Below are 17914 nucleotides of genomic sequence, written 5' to 3'. Positions count from 1 at the left end.
GGTGATTTTATGTCCCACATTTATTCTGATTCCAAGGAGACTAACAAAATTGTGTGGATTCAATTTTTGTTCCAGTGACAAATGTGAACTCTGTAGTTCATATTTGCCAGTATGCGCTTGTATGTATGTGTGTGTGTTTGTATGTGTCAGTTTTGCCCTTCCTCATAAGCAACGGCATACACTATCTCCAAGAAGGGGTAACCTTGGAAAGACCTCATACTTGGCATGTGAACCCCACTTTGATTAGAAGGGAACATTTAACGTCACGTGTGGTGTACAAAATTGTCCACGTATTACGAATCCCTCTGCAGGTGTGCCGTTTTTCTGTTTTCCTTTTTTCTTGAAGGGTTTGATGGTCGCTTTGATAGGATTGCATTCTTTCTTTGACAGGGTCACCATGAGGCTTGGCAAAGGGAAGATGGAGCCGGGAGCATATCCGATGTGGTGTCATAAGATCTCATTGGACGGCGGTGCTGGAGTCAGATCCCTTCGAGTCTCACAGCCAGATCGCAAACCTTGCAAGTAAGTGTTTTGGGCATTTGTAAGAAAGACAATTTAATCAATCAATCAATCGATCGATCAATCATATGCGAAACTGGATAATCATAGAAGAACAAATACTTACAGCCAAACAAAGTTGTTAATCCTTTATTTGTCATTTAAAGTTGACACTGATAAAAGGCAAACTACCAGGGCCCGTCCCTTTGTCAACGACCGAAAGATGTGACCACTCATCATTGGTTTAAAGCAAGTTTTAAATCACAAGATTTTATTCGTTTTTCTTAGGTCTTTAATACTGTTCATAGCAGTTCTTGAACTGAACTCTCTTCCCACCAAATTTGGAATTCAACTGAAATCCTGTCCTCAACAGAGAAAGCCTTAGAGTGCCATATCTGGGCATATAGAGGAGCCAAATATTTAAAAAAGAGAGAGAAAAATACTCCCAAGCCTAAGCTTATGGTTGTGCTTGGGTAAATGTGGACTCTCCTTTGGCCGCCCACTTCTATTGCAGCACTGGAGTCATGTGGCACCTTGCTACACAACTGACTGGCGAGCATGTGAAGACCCCATCAAACCTGTTCAATTAATATGACACTATACCTTCTTGAAGCTAGCAGGTTCATACTTCATTGCAAGCATGATCACAAGCTCATTTCATCTGAGATACATGTAAGAATTCTTGTCCTTTCTCTCTCCACGCAGAGTTTATCATGTCGGTATCGATATCAGACCAGGAAGAGGGCGCTACAGGGACACTACCATCGTAACCTTTGTGCCCCGATTCCAACTGGAGAATCGATCCAAGCACAGCCTGGCCATCGCGCAGAAGAATTTTGTTCGGGGCATGGTCAGTACTTTAAGTCAGTTCTATGTGCATACATCTCCCATCTAACTGTGTGCAGTACATATATTGCTTTTTAATTCCAAGATAAACTGGCGTGAACCCCTGGGTCTGGCTCATTAGTTGTTTGCTTTTCAAATTTGTTAATAATGTCGCTATATGTTTAATGTTGCTTACCTTTATGATACAATGAAGTTTACTTTCTATTGAAGTACATTTCTTATCTAAACTGTGACAAGATCCCTGGTTACATGGTATGCTAAGTACTGTAGCATATGTCACCACCCCCTTTCTTTCCTCCTCCTCACCCTCCCCTGCCATCAACTAAGGGCTGGATAGCTCAGTTGTTAGAGCACAGGACTTGTAATCCTGAAGTCATAAGTTCCAATCCCATTCTAGCCAAAGAACATTGCTCTTTCTGAATGTTCTATAATTTCAAAGCCAGTTTTTTTCCAGTGGTTGCTTTGTGTCACAACAACTTCTTGGTGTCTTGGGAAATTGGATTCTTTCCAAGAGACACAATGGAAAAAAAAACCTCAACACTAACTTGCTACCAACAACAATTTCATAACAGATACACCTAGGTCTAATCATATTTGCATATAATTCTGTGGATGAAGATTGTTATTGTCATCAAGTGATATTAAGGCTTCATAACCAGCTCATTTCAATGAAATAAAGACAATTGTTCTCGAAGTTATTCCAAATTTTCAAATTCATTCCTATGCGATAGTGGTCCAGATGCCATGTAGCAATATATCATTTCCAAGTAACGTATCGATGGACATTTCTTAAAAATTATGAGAATTCATTTCTCAACTAAATGTATACTCTTGAACAATACTTAGAAACACACAGAACATTACTGTCCAAAGTCCGTCACAAATGTGTAACGCTACAACTTTGGTCACCCACTCATTCCAGGGAACGACACTTCCAACAGAACATCTTCTGGTCATCCAGGGTTCCAGTGTAATCTTTCACTGGCCGAGAGACGATCTGGATAAACTGTTGTGTATCAAACATGCAGACAGTCCGGATTGTAAATGGTCAGGTGGTGTCTGCATCAACAAACCGGGATCGGTCAATATCAACATGAGGTAGGTCAATGTCCCCTTCCCCACCCCTCCCTCTTCCCATTGTCTATTCTCCCCCTAAACAGCAAGTTGAAGTATTGTGTGAAGTATGCCAGCTAGCTGCAACTTCAACTGAACACTAGGTGATGTTGCTTCTCCTTGATGTAAACACAAGAAACTATTTTAGAGTTACCCACGTTGCATGAAAACACAATACTGAAGTGAACAATAAGTATATCAGATAAAGAAAATATAAGAAATATTTTCCTAAATATGAACAATGTTGTGTTACTGCTCTATGTCTGTGTTAATCATCATGGATTTCTGTTAGAACTGCTTTTAATTCATTCTTATAGCTCAAAGTTTGTGCGGATAGCTTCTAAAGATTTGCAGAGTCTAACATCAGCAGGCATTTGTACAATAATTTGTTGTTTTTTTTGTTTTATTAAAGATTCCTAAAATCGCCAGTGACTACATGATCAAGTTGATGTACTTGACACATTTTTAATGAAATTGCTGTTTTGTCATATGGAGGAGAAATTACCTGAATTTATATCTCTCTGGTGACTTTTTTCAGAGGGCCAAATAACGAATGCAGGATCATGCACATGGAGATACGGTTACAGGGTGCGACATACTTTGTGATCTTCAGTGATGCAGACGAGCTTCCCCCGCCCTACAGGATTGATAACTTGTCAGAGGTGAGACATGATGTATTAAATCCTGCTGGTGTAGAGAAAACCAAGCACCAGCTGAGCTGACTATAAAACCACAGCTACCTCAATACAAGATCAGCTTTCAACAGAGAAAGTCAACTGATAGCCTAGGCTTTCATAGTGCAGTTACACTTAGCAGATATCCCTATGGTGATAACCCCTAGCCTAATTTAATCACTAACAGACTAGACAGGTGTTGTTATCATTGTCAAGTCTTACTAGACTCAGTACTGGATTGTCTGATAGGCAGATGGGGGGTAGGTACCTAGAGATGCCCTGCATCGATAAGGAGCCCCCAATGTTAGGTGGTCTAGAAGAGAAGGTCAAGGGGACCTCCGTGAACACTTCCAGGCAAGACATGCCAATGTTCTATCTTCTGTTAGTGCCTGCAATACTTTATATGTGCGGTGGGGGTGTTGCGGGCGGGGGAGGGCGGAGGGGAAGGGGGAGGAGGGAATGGTGCCTTTGGGTCCTAGAGGATGTTAAGCTGGGCACTGAGTATGCTATTGACCATGAAAACTACCTTTTCTGCTGAAGCACAGTTCTTGCAAGAAACGATGTACTAATAATTAAATAGAGGGAACAATGTATTTTTCCAGTTGAACAACCCTTGGGTATAGTGAAATGAAAGGAAAATGTTCATTAACTATTTGTAAGATAAGCGGCAAGCTTGGATGAAAAAAAGAATTGAAGTCTTTGATATGGTGTTTGTGGTAGTCATAATTCTGTCATCTCACATCCGAATTAACGCATGTTTCATACGGTAAAGAATATATTTAATCTCAGTCGATGCTGCCGACCACTGTGCCGTTTCTCATTCCTATTGAGGTGCTCGGTGTGTCTATGTATATACCTATAGCTAGAGCTCAGGTTGAATGAAACATCAAGAACTTTGTCTGCTTTTTGAAATAAATGTCTCTTGATATGTCACCTCTCTCACTTGTCTAGGTTAATGTAACCTTCTGGCAGAATAAAGTGGAAGACAGGCGTTTGAAGACGTTAGTGCACCCTCTGTCGTCAGGTGAGCTGTTTGTAGAACTCTTGTTTACTATTCTCGCAAGATATAATAATGATACATTCCAGTCAATTGTAAGTAAAAATACTTCAGATAATTCACAGATACAAAACATCGGTAGGAAATTTGACCAGTTTTTTGTAGGATTTCTGTTTTGAAAAATAAATCTAGACATTTTCTGTTGCCGAACATTTTTACGAGACAAAGATGCAATATAATCGTTAAATCTGACTTTATCTTCTGCCAACCTTTGGCATATTACCTTTAATTTAAAAGATTTTTATATAGTGTTTTATATGTTTTTATATAGTGCTAGTTAGAATGGATTACAGTTCTTGTTTCCCAACATCCCCCCCCCCCAAAAAAAAAACAGAAGAGAATGAATTTAAAGAAAAAGTGATTCCCTAGTAGAAATTGTGGAATGTACTTCAGATCTTTTCAAATTCATTTCTGAGACATAAACAATGTTATCGATGCAAACAAATTGTTTCTATGTTAGAGAGAAATCTTTAAGTAACAATAACAAAAAAATTTAAATTTCAACACCAGTTATTAGTTGATGATATGTTAACGATTTGGCACTGCCTGTAACCATGGTAACCAACTCACATGCCTATTGGTTCTCTCTTTCAGTACCCTATGCCTTTGATGAACCTATCTTGCCTAACCTAATAACCTGCGAGGTACAAGGTGGATCCCTCGCTAGCTACAACCTCAATAAGCTGGAGACGGGAGAGAGTCTTTATTATGAGAATTTCATCTACATCGCCATGTCACAAACATTTGAAAGGTAAAACAATTTTGCCTTCTCTGCCTCTAATTTGAGGGATTTGAAAATCTATGGTAGTACCCTTACAGTAACATTTTTTGAAGATGGATTATTTCAAACAATGTCCAATAACATTTTGCATGGGATTAATGCTCAGAATAGCAACCATTTTCCAAAGTAGACTTCAGTATTAATGGAGCTTACGTTTTTCTCTGGAATTTGCTTGATGTGGATGATTTTATATTGATTGTCAACGAAAAGATTTTCAGTTCAAGGTTCTGCTTCTGTGTATAAATTTATATGTATAAATTATTGACATCTTAATTTCAGCCCTGCTGACTCACAGACACCATTAAAGTCGACATTATTTGGTAGCCAAATATGGTCAGGTTCCAACCTGGTGCTGGATGTCCCTCACCCTGGCTCTCCGGTAGTGCTCCGAAAGAAGGTAACTATTCGGTCTCACAAGACCAGGCCCGGTGAGACGAGAGTGAGAGAGAGGGGGGGGGGGGGTCACAGCAGCAGGCAAGAGGTCAATTAGGGAGCCCAGGGAAGTAAGGGATAAAGAATAAGATATTCTCATTTTTCATAAAATACTTAAGAAAACCTGAAGACTTCAGAAAAGAGGGCCCAGTCACATAATATTCAGTGGGGCCTAACCTGGCTCTCTGTACTCATGTTTAACAGATATAGGAAGCGGGAAGAAATTATTAGCAAAAGTAGCAGAGAAAAAAAGGTAATAGCAATATTAAAAACAAAAAGCAAGAATACTCCTAGATATCCAAATAATTCAAATAACTCAAAGGCGAGTTTGTCGGCAGTCTCCTGGACAGACCTGTCTTCTTTTCATTTCGTCTTTCAAAGTTTTGTCTGGAATGCAAAGTTAGTGGCGGGTGCAACGAGGTGATTGTGTAGCGTTTGACCTCGGACAGGATAGTTTTGGCCATCCTACGAGAAATGTTTAGTCGCCACAGACCTACCACAAACTTCTGAAAAATCGACTCATTCTTAAGACTTGTGATGTTGCTCAATCTGTTCCTTAAATATGATTTTATTCTGGTTTAGTCGATAATGCCGTTACTGCATGGCGTCCCGTTGGTTGTGAGAGAAGTAATGTGAGAATTATATAAAATTTTAAATGCTTTGTATGAAGATATTAATATAGGCAGCATGCATACTGCTAGTAGCCTATGTTTAGGAAGCAGCTATTAAAAACGAAAAATTAAATCCTAAAATTTGCATTGTGTGATGTTGCTGTGTAGCTTCTCGTGTCGAGCTATCTCATTTTTCATGAGGAATCTAAGTAGAAATGTCTTTATGCATTTTGACATGGTTTGTTTCCTTCCCCAATCGCAACGAATCGTTTTCACTATTTTCAGGAGCAAGGTAAACGTAGCCAACTGTGGCGAATGACAACCACGGGAATGCTACAGAATGAAGCGTTCACCCCTCCCAGGGACCCTCACTCCCTCAGTCGCCACAATCATCAGTGTATGGTCCTTGACATCATTTCCAGCGGCCCAGTCTACAACGGGACCAGTACCTTGGTGCTGAAGTCGCCGGATAACAACAGAAAGTCTACGCAAACATGGACCTTTCAAAAGGTACGCACACACAGACATTTAGTTTAGTGAGACCACAGTATTCTTACTTTGTATGTGTGATGATTGTTGGTGAATGATCACTTTATCAAGCCTTCTTGTTTTGTGGAGGTGCCAGGCAGGTGTGCCATTTACAACCCCAGTTGTTCCCCTGAAACCCCATATGACTGTTGACAGTGTATCACTGCATCAGGTCACAAAATTCAGTGGCTCGCAAGATCAATGTTGTGTGACCTTCCACCCCCCCCCACTTCACTTGCTCTAAATTCTGGGACATGCCTCCACCACAATATATATCTTTGTACTGAAAGGAGTAACCAGTGGTAACCAATATGATTCTTATGTGGATAACAAAGAGATTCCAAATTCCATCTTGGTACCTCATTTGTAAAGGTAACATGTGGTTAGGGGTAAGGGAGGGTATTTCTCTATCCATGCTATGTTATACTTACACAGTAATTACTAAACGTATGATGTGGTCAGGGGTAAGGGAGGGTAATTCTCTATCCATGCTATGTTATACTAACATAGTAATTACTAAACGTATGATGTGGTCAGGGATAAGGGAGGGTAATTCTCTATCCATGCTATGTTATACTAACACAGTAATTACTAAACGTATGATGTGGTCAGGGGTAAGGGAGGGTAATTCACTATCCATGCTATGTTATACTTACACAGTAATTACTAAAGGTATGATGTGGTTAGGGGTAAGGGAGGGTAATTCTCTATCCATGCTATGTTATACTTACACAGTAATTACTAAAGGTATGATGTGGTTAGGGGTAAGGGAGGGTATTTCTCTATCATGCTACAGTATGTTATACTAGCACAGTAATTACTAAAGGTAAGATGTGGTTAGGGGTAAGGGAGGGTATTTCTCTATCATGCTACAGTATGTTATACTAGCACAGTAATTACTAAAGGTAAGATGTGGTTAGGGGTAAGGGAGGGTATTTCTCTATCATGCTACAGTATGTTATACTAGCACAGTAATTACTAAAGGTAAGATGTGGTTAGGGGTAAGGGAGGGTATTTCTCTATCATGCTACAGTATGTTATACTAGCACAGTAATTACTAAAGGTAAGATGTGGTTAGGGGTAAGGGAGGGTATTTCTCTATCATGCTACAGTATGTTATACTAGCACAGTAATTACTAAAGGTAAGATGTGGTTAGGATTAAGGGAGGGTATTTCTCTATCCATGCTATGTTATACTAACACAGTAATTCCTACAATCTGACTCTTTTTTTTGTCCCATTAGAATCAACGATAATAAGTAAAAAGTAATAATATTTCAACTTTCCAGCATAGCAGATAAGTTGAATTATCATTAAAAAGTTGAATGGCACTGCCCTCACCATTATTAGCATCTTATGTATTAACTTAAAATAATAAACTTGCTGTTTGGTTTGGCTTACAGGATGGAACTTTAAGATGTCTATTTTCAAGTTTTGCTGTTCAACCAAAATATAAAGTCCTTGGCTTGAAGGAAGGTAAGTTCAAAAAGTTTAAAAAACAAAACTATATAAATACAATTTTGATTTTGATGATCTCTGCTTTCACCTGATAATCCTATGATTTCTTGTGTATCCCTTGAATCATGAAGAATTAAAAAATTGTTGAAATAATGTTGAAACATAATGCCCATCATGTATGTCAGCTTCATAATATGCCTGAAACTATACAGTACCATTTGGAAGCATTTATACTGTATATCTGTTAGGTCCACAAATGTTTCTTTTCTTTTTGTAATACAGGGATTGTTAATTTTCCCTCACGTTATTTTATTCGGGTACACATATATTAATCACCTATTAAAGCATCTTGCAGTTGTAGTTGGTTGTGAACATCAAATGATTAACCATATTTCATTACTTTGTTTTTTGCTCACAACGTTATTATTTATGATGTTCCAGCAAAAAATCATCTGGTTAAAAGAGCCAAATATTTAAGAATGATGGAATATAAATAAGTGCTTAGTAAAAGAAGAAAATCCAAATCTTACTTTGATAGGTGCTGAGATGGTCCTGGGTCCAGCACAACCATCCAGGGACCTCTTACTTGACAAGGTCCCTCCAGAGATGGCCCTGGAGAGGCAGAAGAACCTGCCTGGGTCCGGTAGTCTCAGCGTGAGGGTGTTGACCGATGGACCGACCAGGGTACTACAAATAATGGATATCATGAAACAGGTAAACGGTCAGAGTCGATTCCAAGGTTGATGACGTTGGTTCCATAGAAATGTCACTGAAGTAGTTGTTATCTAGTGGAGATCCCAGTTGGAGCTTATTTAATGAATTCACATAAAACCTGTTTGGATATTTAGCTGACCAAAGTTTTTTCTCATGAAATGCTGTGACAAGGATTGCAAGTGGAACCCCTTATTCTTGACATTATAGGGTAGCACCTTCACTGTATGAGTAACCTTTAATAGATATATATATGCATATATATGTACATATCTATATAAATAAGGCAAACTGCTCTCTCTTGAAATACATTTCTCGCCATCCCAGTCAGTTTTTCTGTTTCGGATTGGTTAGGTTTTCTTGACGATAAAACATTAGTCAGCCATTCACGTGGAAGTATTTGAAGGAGAATAAAAAACAGTGATATGATTTCTTCATGTGAGTGACTTTTATAGAGGCGTCTTTTATATAAAAGGTGTCTTGATTGTAATAAGTGTGTATCATGGAATATATTCTATGTACCATGTAGGCTATTAACTAGAAAACCTTGTTTCTCTGGTTACAGAGGGTACTCAAAAAGTCCCCAGCAATTCCTGGTTCGGTCGGTGAGGACTTTGAGGTTTATATGTCGGAGTCTTCTGGTGGAGCAGCAGTTCAGCACAGTGGCCCTGAGGAAAAGCCCAGCAAGAGGAGCAAAAGCTTGGAGGTTTGTAACGTGACGTTTTGTTTAGTCTTTAATAATCTCACTAAGATTGCAAATTATAGCTTAGATTTACAGTTAGATTTTTGTTCACCAAATGAAAACCGAGTATTCAGCAACTAATGATTACATTTCAATTATTATAACATTTGGAAACCGGAAGTTTTCAAAATTCTTTATGACTCCAATGAAGACTTTGACATTGTTCCAGCTATTATTTTCATATTATTACATATAATTGTATATGATATATATGTATTAAATGTATGTATATGTAGTATGTATTGATTTTGTAGTATCATATATTAGTATAATATTATTATACATTATCATATATGATATATATATATATATAATGTGTATGTAGTATGTTTAGATTGTATATATATACATTATATAGTATCATATTTTAGTATCATTTTATTACAGATTATCTTATATTATATATATGTATATGTAATATGTATAGATTGTATATATTTAGTATATATATTATATGTGTAGTATATACTATGCAGTATCATATATTAGTGTCATATTATTATATATTATCGTATATGATATATATATAATGTATATGTAGTATGTTTAGATTGCATATATATATATTATAAAGTATCATATTTTAGTATCATTTTATAACAGATTATCTTATATGATATATATTACATATTTGTATGTGTAGTATACATATATTGTATATATTTAGTATATATATTATATGTGTAGTATATACTATGTAGTATCATATATTAGTATCATATTATATATTATCTTATATATAATGTATATTTAGTATGTTTAGATTGTATATGTATAGTATATATATTATATGTGTAGTATATACTATGTAGTATCATATATTAGTATCATATTGCACCAAACATCAGCACAAAACCTGTTAACGAGAAACTTTTAGCAGACTGAGTGCAGGTTACATGACAGTACCACTTTTGATCAACCTAGAAATATTTCTTAAATGTTGAAGAATTCCTCCAGAAAAGGGCTGGAAAGCAAAGTTAGCTCAGAGACCCCCAGTCAGATCTGGTTAAAGCAGTTCGGTTTTATTTCTGAACTTATTGTATATCCACTTGCCATGCACCAGAACCATTCATTAAGTGTCTAGTGTTTCTTACATAACAGAAGCGATCAATCGTTTTTTTTATTTACCCAATGAAAGCCATGCCATCTATAAACAGTTGCAACTGGCAACTTCAGCTCAATTCTCTTATGCAAATGAAGCTTAGGCTAAATATATCCACTTGGAAAGTGTAGTAGGCCTAGACTAAGTTTCCAATGTTCATGTTGAAAAGAAATAATTTTTATGAGGTTACAAGGATCTACATGAGATAAACACTAAAGGAATCTGTATTACATACTGGATATATGCTGTTTGAGAGGCACAATAACGTGGGGGGGGGGGGGGTGGACACAGTACTTTGCAAATGCAATCCATTGATTAACCAGTGTTGCACACCCTTGGGTATGTTGTTTTGATCTGTATTTTGGGGGATGTATATGTCATGAATATTTATCACCTTGATCTGTTTCTAGGTGGTGTTGTGTCTTAAGGGAGGCATTGGTGTCTCCATCATCAACCATCAGATGGAGGAGCTTGTCTATGCCTCTTTCAAAGGCATCGACGTCCACTTCAACCACAACAGTAAAGAGACCGACCTTAATGCTGGCATACAGAACATGCAGGTAACATGGAAGAAAACTTGCATTATGGGTTATGAATGAGGACATGGCGTGGCGATGTGTAACATGTTTCTCGGAGCGTTGAGGGCAGTGGATTAGAAAAGATGAGAAGGAATGTGGGTGGGGGAGGGAGGGAGGATGTGGGAGGGGGGAGTGATCACAAAGCCAAAATGGTCATCACATAACCTGCCAGATAGTAGCTTCAACATTTGTTTAGTACATTACGTATTCTACGAGGTCAAAATTGGTGAAGCAATATATCACACGTCAGTTGTATTTACTTGACACATCAAACTAAATGAACAGGAGCCACAATTTTGTGACCTTTGTATTATTTACTGTCCTGCATTGTGAATGTTGCAATACATTCTAAGTTTTAACCGGTGGTGAAAGAGAACAAGCAAACCTGTATTACAGATGCTACTGGGGTGGGGGAGGGGGTTGGGGGGTTGGTCATGTATAGATAAAATGGCTGTTTGATCAATGAATTTGTAAGGTCTTTGGATTGTGGGGGGTGGTTATGTTTAGATAAAATGGCTGTTTGATCAATGAATTTGTGAGGTTTTTGGATTTCTGGGGGGGTCGTTATGTATAGATAAAATTGCTGTTTAATCAATGAATCTGTGAGGTTGATTTCTTGGGGGGGGGGGTGTTAATGTATAGATAAAATGACCGTTTTAATCAATGAATTTGTGAAGGTCTTTGGTAAGATTTTCTTTTCTTTATTCAGCACATTTTGTGAAATGAAAAGTTGTCTTATATATCTTGACATCATTGAAAAAGCTTCAGCCATTGCAAGTTACTTGTTAGTAGCAGACATATAACCTTTACCTACAGACAGTCTTGAAAGCCATTTGATTATATCGACAATAATATTCTGCTCAGTTGTATCAAGCTTTATTTTTCTTCTTTCCCCACCCCCCCCCCCACTCCCCTCCAGATTGATAACCAGATGCATCAAGCTAAGAGACCAGTAGTCCTATATGTGCTGAAAGATGAAGAACCACCACAGCATAGCCAGGCTTTAAATCTCTCTATCACAACCCAGAATAGTGAAATCCAGTCTGTGGATTTATTCAAGGTAAGAGTCAAGAGATACAATGACACTAAACATCGCTTTTAGTTCCTATAGTCTGTAGTGTGTTACAGTAGCAGTGGTAGTAATGAATATTGATGAGTATGAATATCAATTAAATCCTCCAGAAGTAAATTCAGTAATCCTCCATTGCTCCAGTCATCCCCTGTGTACTCAATCGATTCAAAGTTACTGCCAAATGAATGCAATGCTAGTAATGATGTGTGCTTGTGGCTAAGCTCATAGACCAGTTTGTCGGTAATTTAACAATATTATAAGAGCTGCTATGAGGCCCTAAATTTCCACAGAGTAAATATAAGAGGCAGAATATAAATATATTAACATCCACCATCACGTGGCAAACGGCTAAAAAGCTAGGCTTTAGCAAAAGCACAAGATACTGCATGCATGCCAGTAGCAGCAGCAGTAATAAGAGCAGCAGTAGTAATGGTAGTAGAAGCAGTAGTCGTAATTGTACTAGTAGTGATAGTAGTACTACTTATAGCAGTAGTAATAGTAGTATATATTTGTAGTAGTAGTGAGTACTACTAGTAGTAGTAGCAGCAATAGTGTAGTAATAGTAGTAGTAATACTAGTAGTAGTAGTAGTAGTAATAGTAGTAGTAATATTGATAGTAGCTATACTACTAGTAGCAGTAGTAATTGTAATAGCGGTGGTAGTAATTGTAGTAGAAGTAATTGTAGTTGTAGTAATAGTAGTAGTAGCAGTAGTACTACTAGAAGTAGTAGTGGATGTCTCTAGGCTTCCTTTCTGAAGCTGAGTGTTTTGTTAAAGGAATCTAGATTATTTTCATATGTTTGACTGCATGGCAATGACATATATGGATCTCTCTGTATGCTTGCTTTGAGACACAATGCTGCTTTGAAGAAGCCAAGAATACATCCCTTGTTGATACTGTCAAACTATCATCCTGTTTGTGTTTACCTCATAGTGCAACTTTAAATTTGTCTTTCACAATTAAAATCATTTTCTTCTCCGTTAGCGGTTCTATGTATCATTAAGAAAACTGAGTCTGAACATCGAGGAGCTGCTGCTGATGAAACTCCTGGAATTTGCTGGTTTTGCACAGCCAGACAGCGCCATTGAGAAAATGAACGAAGCTTACTACGACAGTCTCAGGTAACGTTTCTTGTTATTCAGAATTGTTGTAAAATAGTGAAGAAGATTCACGAAAGGTGAATTTAGATGCACCATATTGGTAATACCATCGAACCATATATATATAGACAGATAGATAGATAAATAGACAGACAGACAGACAGACAGACAGACAGGGGGAGTTTGTGGGTCCAAGCTTGAGCTTTAATGATAGGTCTTTTATGGGCCAGTTTTGCAAACCACAATTTTCAACATAAGTTGAAACCATTAACTGGATTCGCAGCTGATGGATGGGAATTGTATGTAAGCTACATGCCATTTTGCATCCTTCGTCTGTCCAGTATGATGTAATACAAACTGCATGATGCACTGCCAATGCAAAAGACGACCTTAACAAATCATATAGCTAAAGTAGCTGAATTGTCATGGTGTTTCACTTTATCTCTGACGTGGTATGTAATAATTTAATGTTATTAGAGAGGATAGCAAGCCTGTGTGGTCACTTGAATATGATCCAGCATGTTCATGGATTCATATGGAACATGGATTCATATGGAACATATGCATGTTCATGGATTCCATCCCAGTTAGGTGGGTTTATTACTTGAAGCAATTTCAAGTTTTCTCATTTGGAAATGACCTCATCCGAAGTGAATTACATTGTTCAACAAGTTTAACATTGAAAATTTGGTTAAAATATAAGGCTTCTGTTCAGTCTTTCACCTTGACGATATTTGGGTCATCAGCACTTGTAGTCATGTGACTGCTCTGCGTTCTGAAAACAAAATACCGTGTCGATGATCCAACTGATACCAAACTGGACTGAATTTTATACGCATAGTAATTTCTAGCCAACTTTCTGTAGGTCCAATAGTACAAGAGGTGGCCAGTGTGCATTTCTCTGGTTTTTACAAGGCCTCTCACCTCTGTCAGTTTCAGATTCAATTTATGACACAGACACACTCCAGTTAGTCCTCCCAGTGTCTCGTAAAAGTAGCGTTCTATATGGTTCCATTTCATCCTCTAGATCAGAGTTTCCCTAACTTTATTCCCCCCACGAACCCTCTGTGGATGTCAGAGCTGTCCACGAACCCCCAACTCTTCGAGACACGATCTGAGTAATTATAATACACATAATAGTGCTTTGTTAAAGATCAAGTTCATAGTGTAATATTGTAATGGAAAAAAAAACAAGAGATGAACAAATATTTATTGGAAACTTCAAGATCAGATCACGAATTGTATCACACATTGATTGCTCACCACACACGATGAGACGGATGCTCCTGTTTTTTATCACATGCACGGTACAGTACTACTATGGCAACATAAGCGTACGGAACGCGAAAAAGAGTTTGTCGATAAGTACAACTTTTGTACATTACTAAATTATACGATATTTCAAATTTTAGTTCAACAAAAAGTACTCTAGTTTTGGCTTTCAGAAACATCTCACGAACCCCCTGGGATGGACTCACGCACCCCCTGGGGGTTCATGCACCCCAGTTAGGGAACCCCTGCTCTAGATTCTTCCTCTCTGATCTCAACAGAAAAATGGTGACGGAGTCACAATCCAAGAGATATTACTTTGAGAGTCTGAGGATCAATTCGTTGTCGTTCCGACTGAGCGTGTTGACCTCCGGAAACCTACCGAAGCATCTCGTGGCCCTCCGTCACCAACTTCACCTGATCCTGATGCAGTTTGAGGACGCTCCTGTCTCCCTCGATGATTTTGTCAGTCAACATCAATTTGAGACGCAGGAATTCTTCTTGGATGCCGTTAAAAAGCATTATAATGAGGTCGGTGCAATTATTTTCTCTCTGCCGTTTCAATTTTTCAGTCGAAATAGTTCTCTTAGAGTATGGAAATGAGGAGAAAGTTTACAAAAGATTTTTTTATGATAAAATGTTAGGTATTAAAAGGTTAAATCTTTTGAATAACTCACAGAAATCAAGTCTGTTCCCAAAGTGTGAGAGTTACTCTGACTATCTTGCCTCGTCGTAATTATATTTTTGGTCTAAGAAGTCTTGATGATTCCACCAAGACAGGGAAGGACTGTTTTGATACAGAGCATTGCTTGTCTTTACATTATTTAGATACCACTGCTCTCTTGATCACATCTCTTGAGGACTTGGATATCTTCAACTCTTTGTAAAATTTTATGGCGACAAAAAATTCCTTCGACATTATTGAACGAAACGAATCACAGAATTGTTAACTAAGAATAAAAAAAATGGTCACAAAATAGAAGATCTAAACCATAATCGTATCAAGTAAACTATTCATTTTATTGACGACCCAAAATGGATCTTCTTATTTTACAGGAACTTAGAAGTCAAGCCATCAAAATCCTCGGTGCCGTGGACTTTCTCGGCAACCCCATCGGGCTTCTGCAAGACATTCGAGACGGGTTGAAGGAACTGGTCTTTGACAGAAGTGTCGCCGGGCTGGTCAAGAATGTGACCCATGGTGTCAGCAACTCAGCTGCTAAGGTAGGCTGGTTACAGTAGTGGGAAACTTGATGAGGGAACAAATTAAAAACCTAGCATATCACTTTCATAGTGAAACTGCAAAAAACCTTTCACAAAACTTTGAACAATGAAGACAAAACTATGAAGTTTTGTACTTGAGGAAGGATTTCTACACATGCAAAGAGGTAAACATTGCAAAAGAAGAAAGTGGTTTTGTAGCATGGGGAAGGAAGGCAAACTAAGCTTAGCATATTTACCTGTGGAGCAGTTGTAAGTGCATCGTGCTGATTGCAGTTGAATAAATGATTGATATATGAGTAGCATTGTTATCATTGCAATATTTCATAGTAATACGTATGGCTTGATCCAAGTGGGGTTTTATTTGTGATTAAATTCCCAAACCAACAGGTCACAGGCTCCATATCTGATGGTGTCGGCACCATGACTCTCGACCAACACCACCAGGAAGTCAGGAACGCCATCAGAGGGGACCACGACGGCTCTTCGGTGGGTCATCTCAGCGCCGGGCTGAAAGGATTTGCCTTTGGGGTGATAGGGGGCCTAACCAGTGTCCTAACACAGCCGATTCAGGGTGCTTCTGAGGAAGGTGTGGGGGTAAGTGTAGCCTTGCACCGGGCTGACGACTAGTATTCATTTTCAATATTTGTGGGTGGTAAAAGGTACATTTACTTTGAGACAGAAGACTGTTATTCTTTTAATGAATACAACTGAAGTTTAGATTACCTTGAATGTCCAACTTGATGTGATCTTGATGTGCTGTACTGTAGCTGTAGTTGTTATATTGTATCGTAAGTGTTGAATTAGTTTACTATAAAAAAAACATTTTAAAAACAAGAACTAAGCAATGTATCGTATTAGATACAGAGGATCAAAATGTTGACATACTTAAAATGCCTATATATCAGTGTTGCTGCTTCAGTGTATTTGGAGATTTCTATTCTACCAGTCTTCCTGAAAATCCACTACATTAATATCCAAAGTTACTCATTTATTGGTCATTTTAGTTGTGAATTTAATCGTAAAATAAAACTGTTAGGGTCTGCTTCTACAGTAACATACAGACAATCTCTTAACAGCTCCATAATATTTAAAGTAAAATTCCAGTCAATATTTTTTTTTTGTAGTTGGATCAGAATTCATTACCAGAGAATAGAAAATAATTATGATGAACATATTTAGGTTGAAGTAGAGGACCGTGTTTCATTTTAGAACGGTGTTTGATTAAGAACCTACTCTCATCGCCACCCATTTAAATTCAACTCTTTGGAAGGATGAAGAATTCTGAAGTACTGGCAGTCATTTCTGATAAATGGTAAAAAATCTCAAAACCTCCAAAAGAGATTAGCTTTGGTTATTTTTGTTTTAAATGCATAAAAGTAATATCTCTATTAGTCACCGATTTCATTTCACTTGTCTTTTATTGCACAAAGGGTTTCATGAAAGGTGTAGGAAAGGGTGTGTTGGGTACATTCACCAAGCCGACTGCAGGGGTGTTAGACTTGGCATCTGGAACCCTCAACGCTCTGAGAAGCACCACCGACGGGGAGAACCAGATGCCGGACCGGATACGACCGCCACGGTGCGGCATCAAGGCAGGAGGGGGCATCTCTCGATATTCCGCCCACGACGCAAAGGGTCACGACTACGTACTGAAACTGTTTGACGGTCTGGGAGGAGAGAGGTAAGTTGTCTCTCAAAGCTGTCAGTAATTGAAATACAGGATTATGGGAGTGGTTTACATGATGCATTTAATTCAAGATGAGTAGCCAACAGCTGTATTCGATTTTGAACTTTGTCACAATGTAGTGCCACCGTACTCAACGGTTAACGGGAAAGACATTGTGCCTGAAAACCTACTCTGTTTGTACGTCAGTCAAACAATTTACATTTGTAACAATAATAAAATGACACGTATTAATGTAGAGTATTTTCGAAGTGCAAAAAGGAGCCATTGCATTACATTTTTGGAATTGAAAAATGTTCTAGGCCGTATGAAATTTCTCTTGTTAGATAAGAAAAATGGTTGAATGGGCCCAAATCTCTTAGTTGAAATGAGAGGTATCCATTAAGTATGATTGTTAGATAGCTTGTTCAGAAATGAGTCAAAGTTACATTTGA

The 17914-nt window shown here is 38.0% G+C and overlaps 1 protein-coding gene across 2 annotated transcripts in view; it reads left to right on the top strand.

The window, feature by feature from the left end:
* LOC139975515 (intermembrane lipid transfer protein VPS13D-like) overlaps positions 1–17914 on the top strand; it is a 68299-nt gene that overhangs the window by 45730 nt on the left and 4655 nt on the right. For both annotated transcript variants that reach the window (XM_071983501.1, XM_071983500.1), the window contains 18 exons: positions 391–522; positions 1204–1348; positions 2267–2442; positions 2996–3119; positions 4083–4155; positions 4783–4939; positions 5249–5366; positions 6298–6522; positions 7943–8015; positions 8536–8711; positions 9274–9414; positions 10963–11112; positions 12050–12190; positions 13188–13324; positions 14854–15103; positions 15629–15796; positions 16184–16390; positions 17227–17477. In XM_071983501.1, the coding sequence (XP_071839602.1) occupies positions 391–522; positions 1204–1348; positions 2267–2442; positions 2996–3119; positions 4083–4155; positions 4783–4939; positions 5249–5366; positions 6298–6522; positions 7943–8015; positions 8536–8711; positions 9274–9414; positions 10963–11112; positions 12050–12190; positions 13188–13324; positions 14854–15103; positions 15629–15796; positions 16184–16390; positions 17227–17477 (2844 nt within the window). The remainder of the gene's footprint in view (positions 1–390; positions 523–1203; positions 1349–2266; positions 2443–2995; positions 3120–4082; positions 4156–4782; positions 4940–5248; positions 5367–6297; positions 6523–7942; positions 8016–8535; positions 8712–9273; positions 9415–10962; positions 11113–12049; positions 12191–13187; positions 13325–14853; positions 15104–15628; positions 15797–16183; positions 16391–17226; positions 17478–17914) is intronic.

The sequence above is a fragment of the Apostichopus japonicus genome, chromosome 11, assembly GCF_037975245.1.
Source record: "Apostichopus japonicus isolate 1M-3 chromosome 11, ASM3797524v1, whole genome shotgun sequence".
NCBI lineage: Eukaryota > Metazoa > Echinodermata > Holothuroidea > Aspidochirotida > Stichopodidae > Apostichopus > Apostichopus japonicus.
The sequence above is the reverse complement of the archived record's forward strand: the minus strand, read 5'-3'. Positions and strand labels throughout refer to the sequence as shown.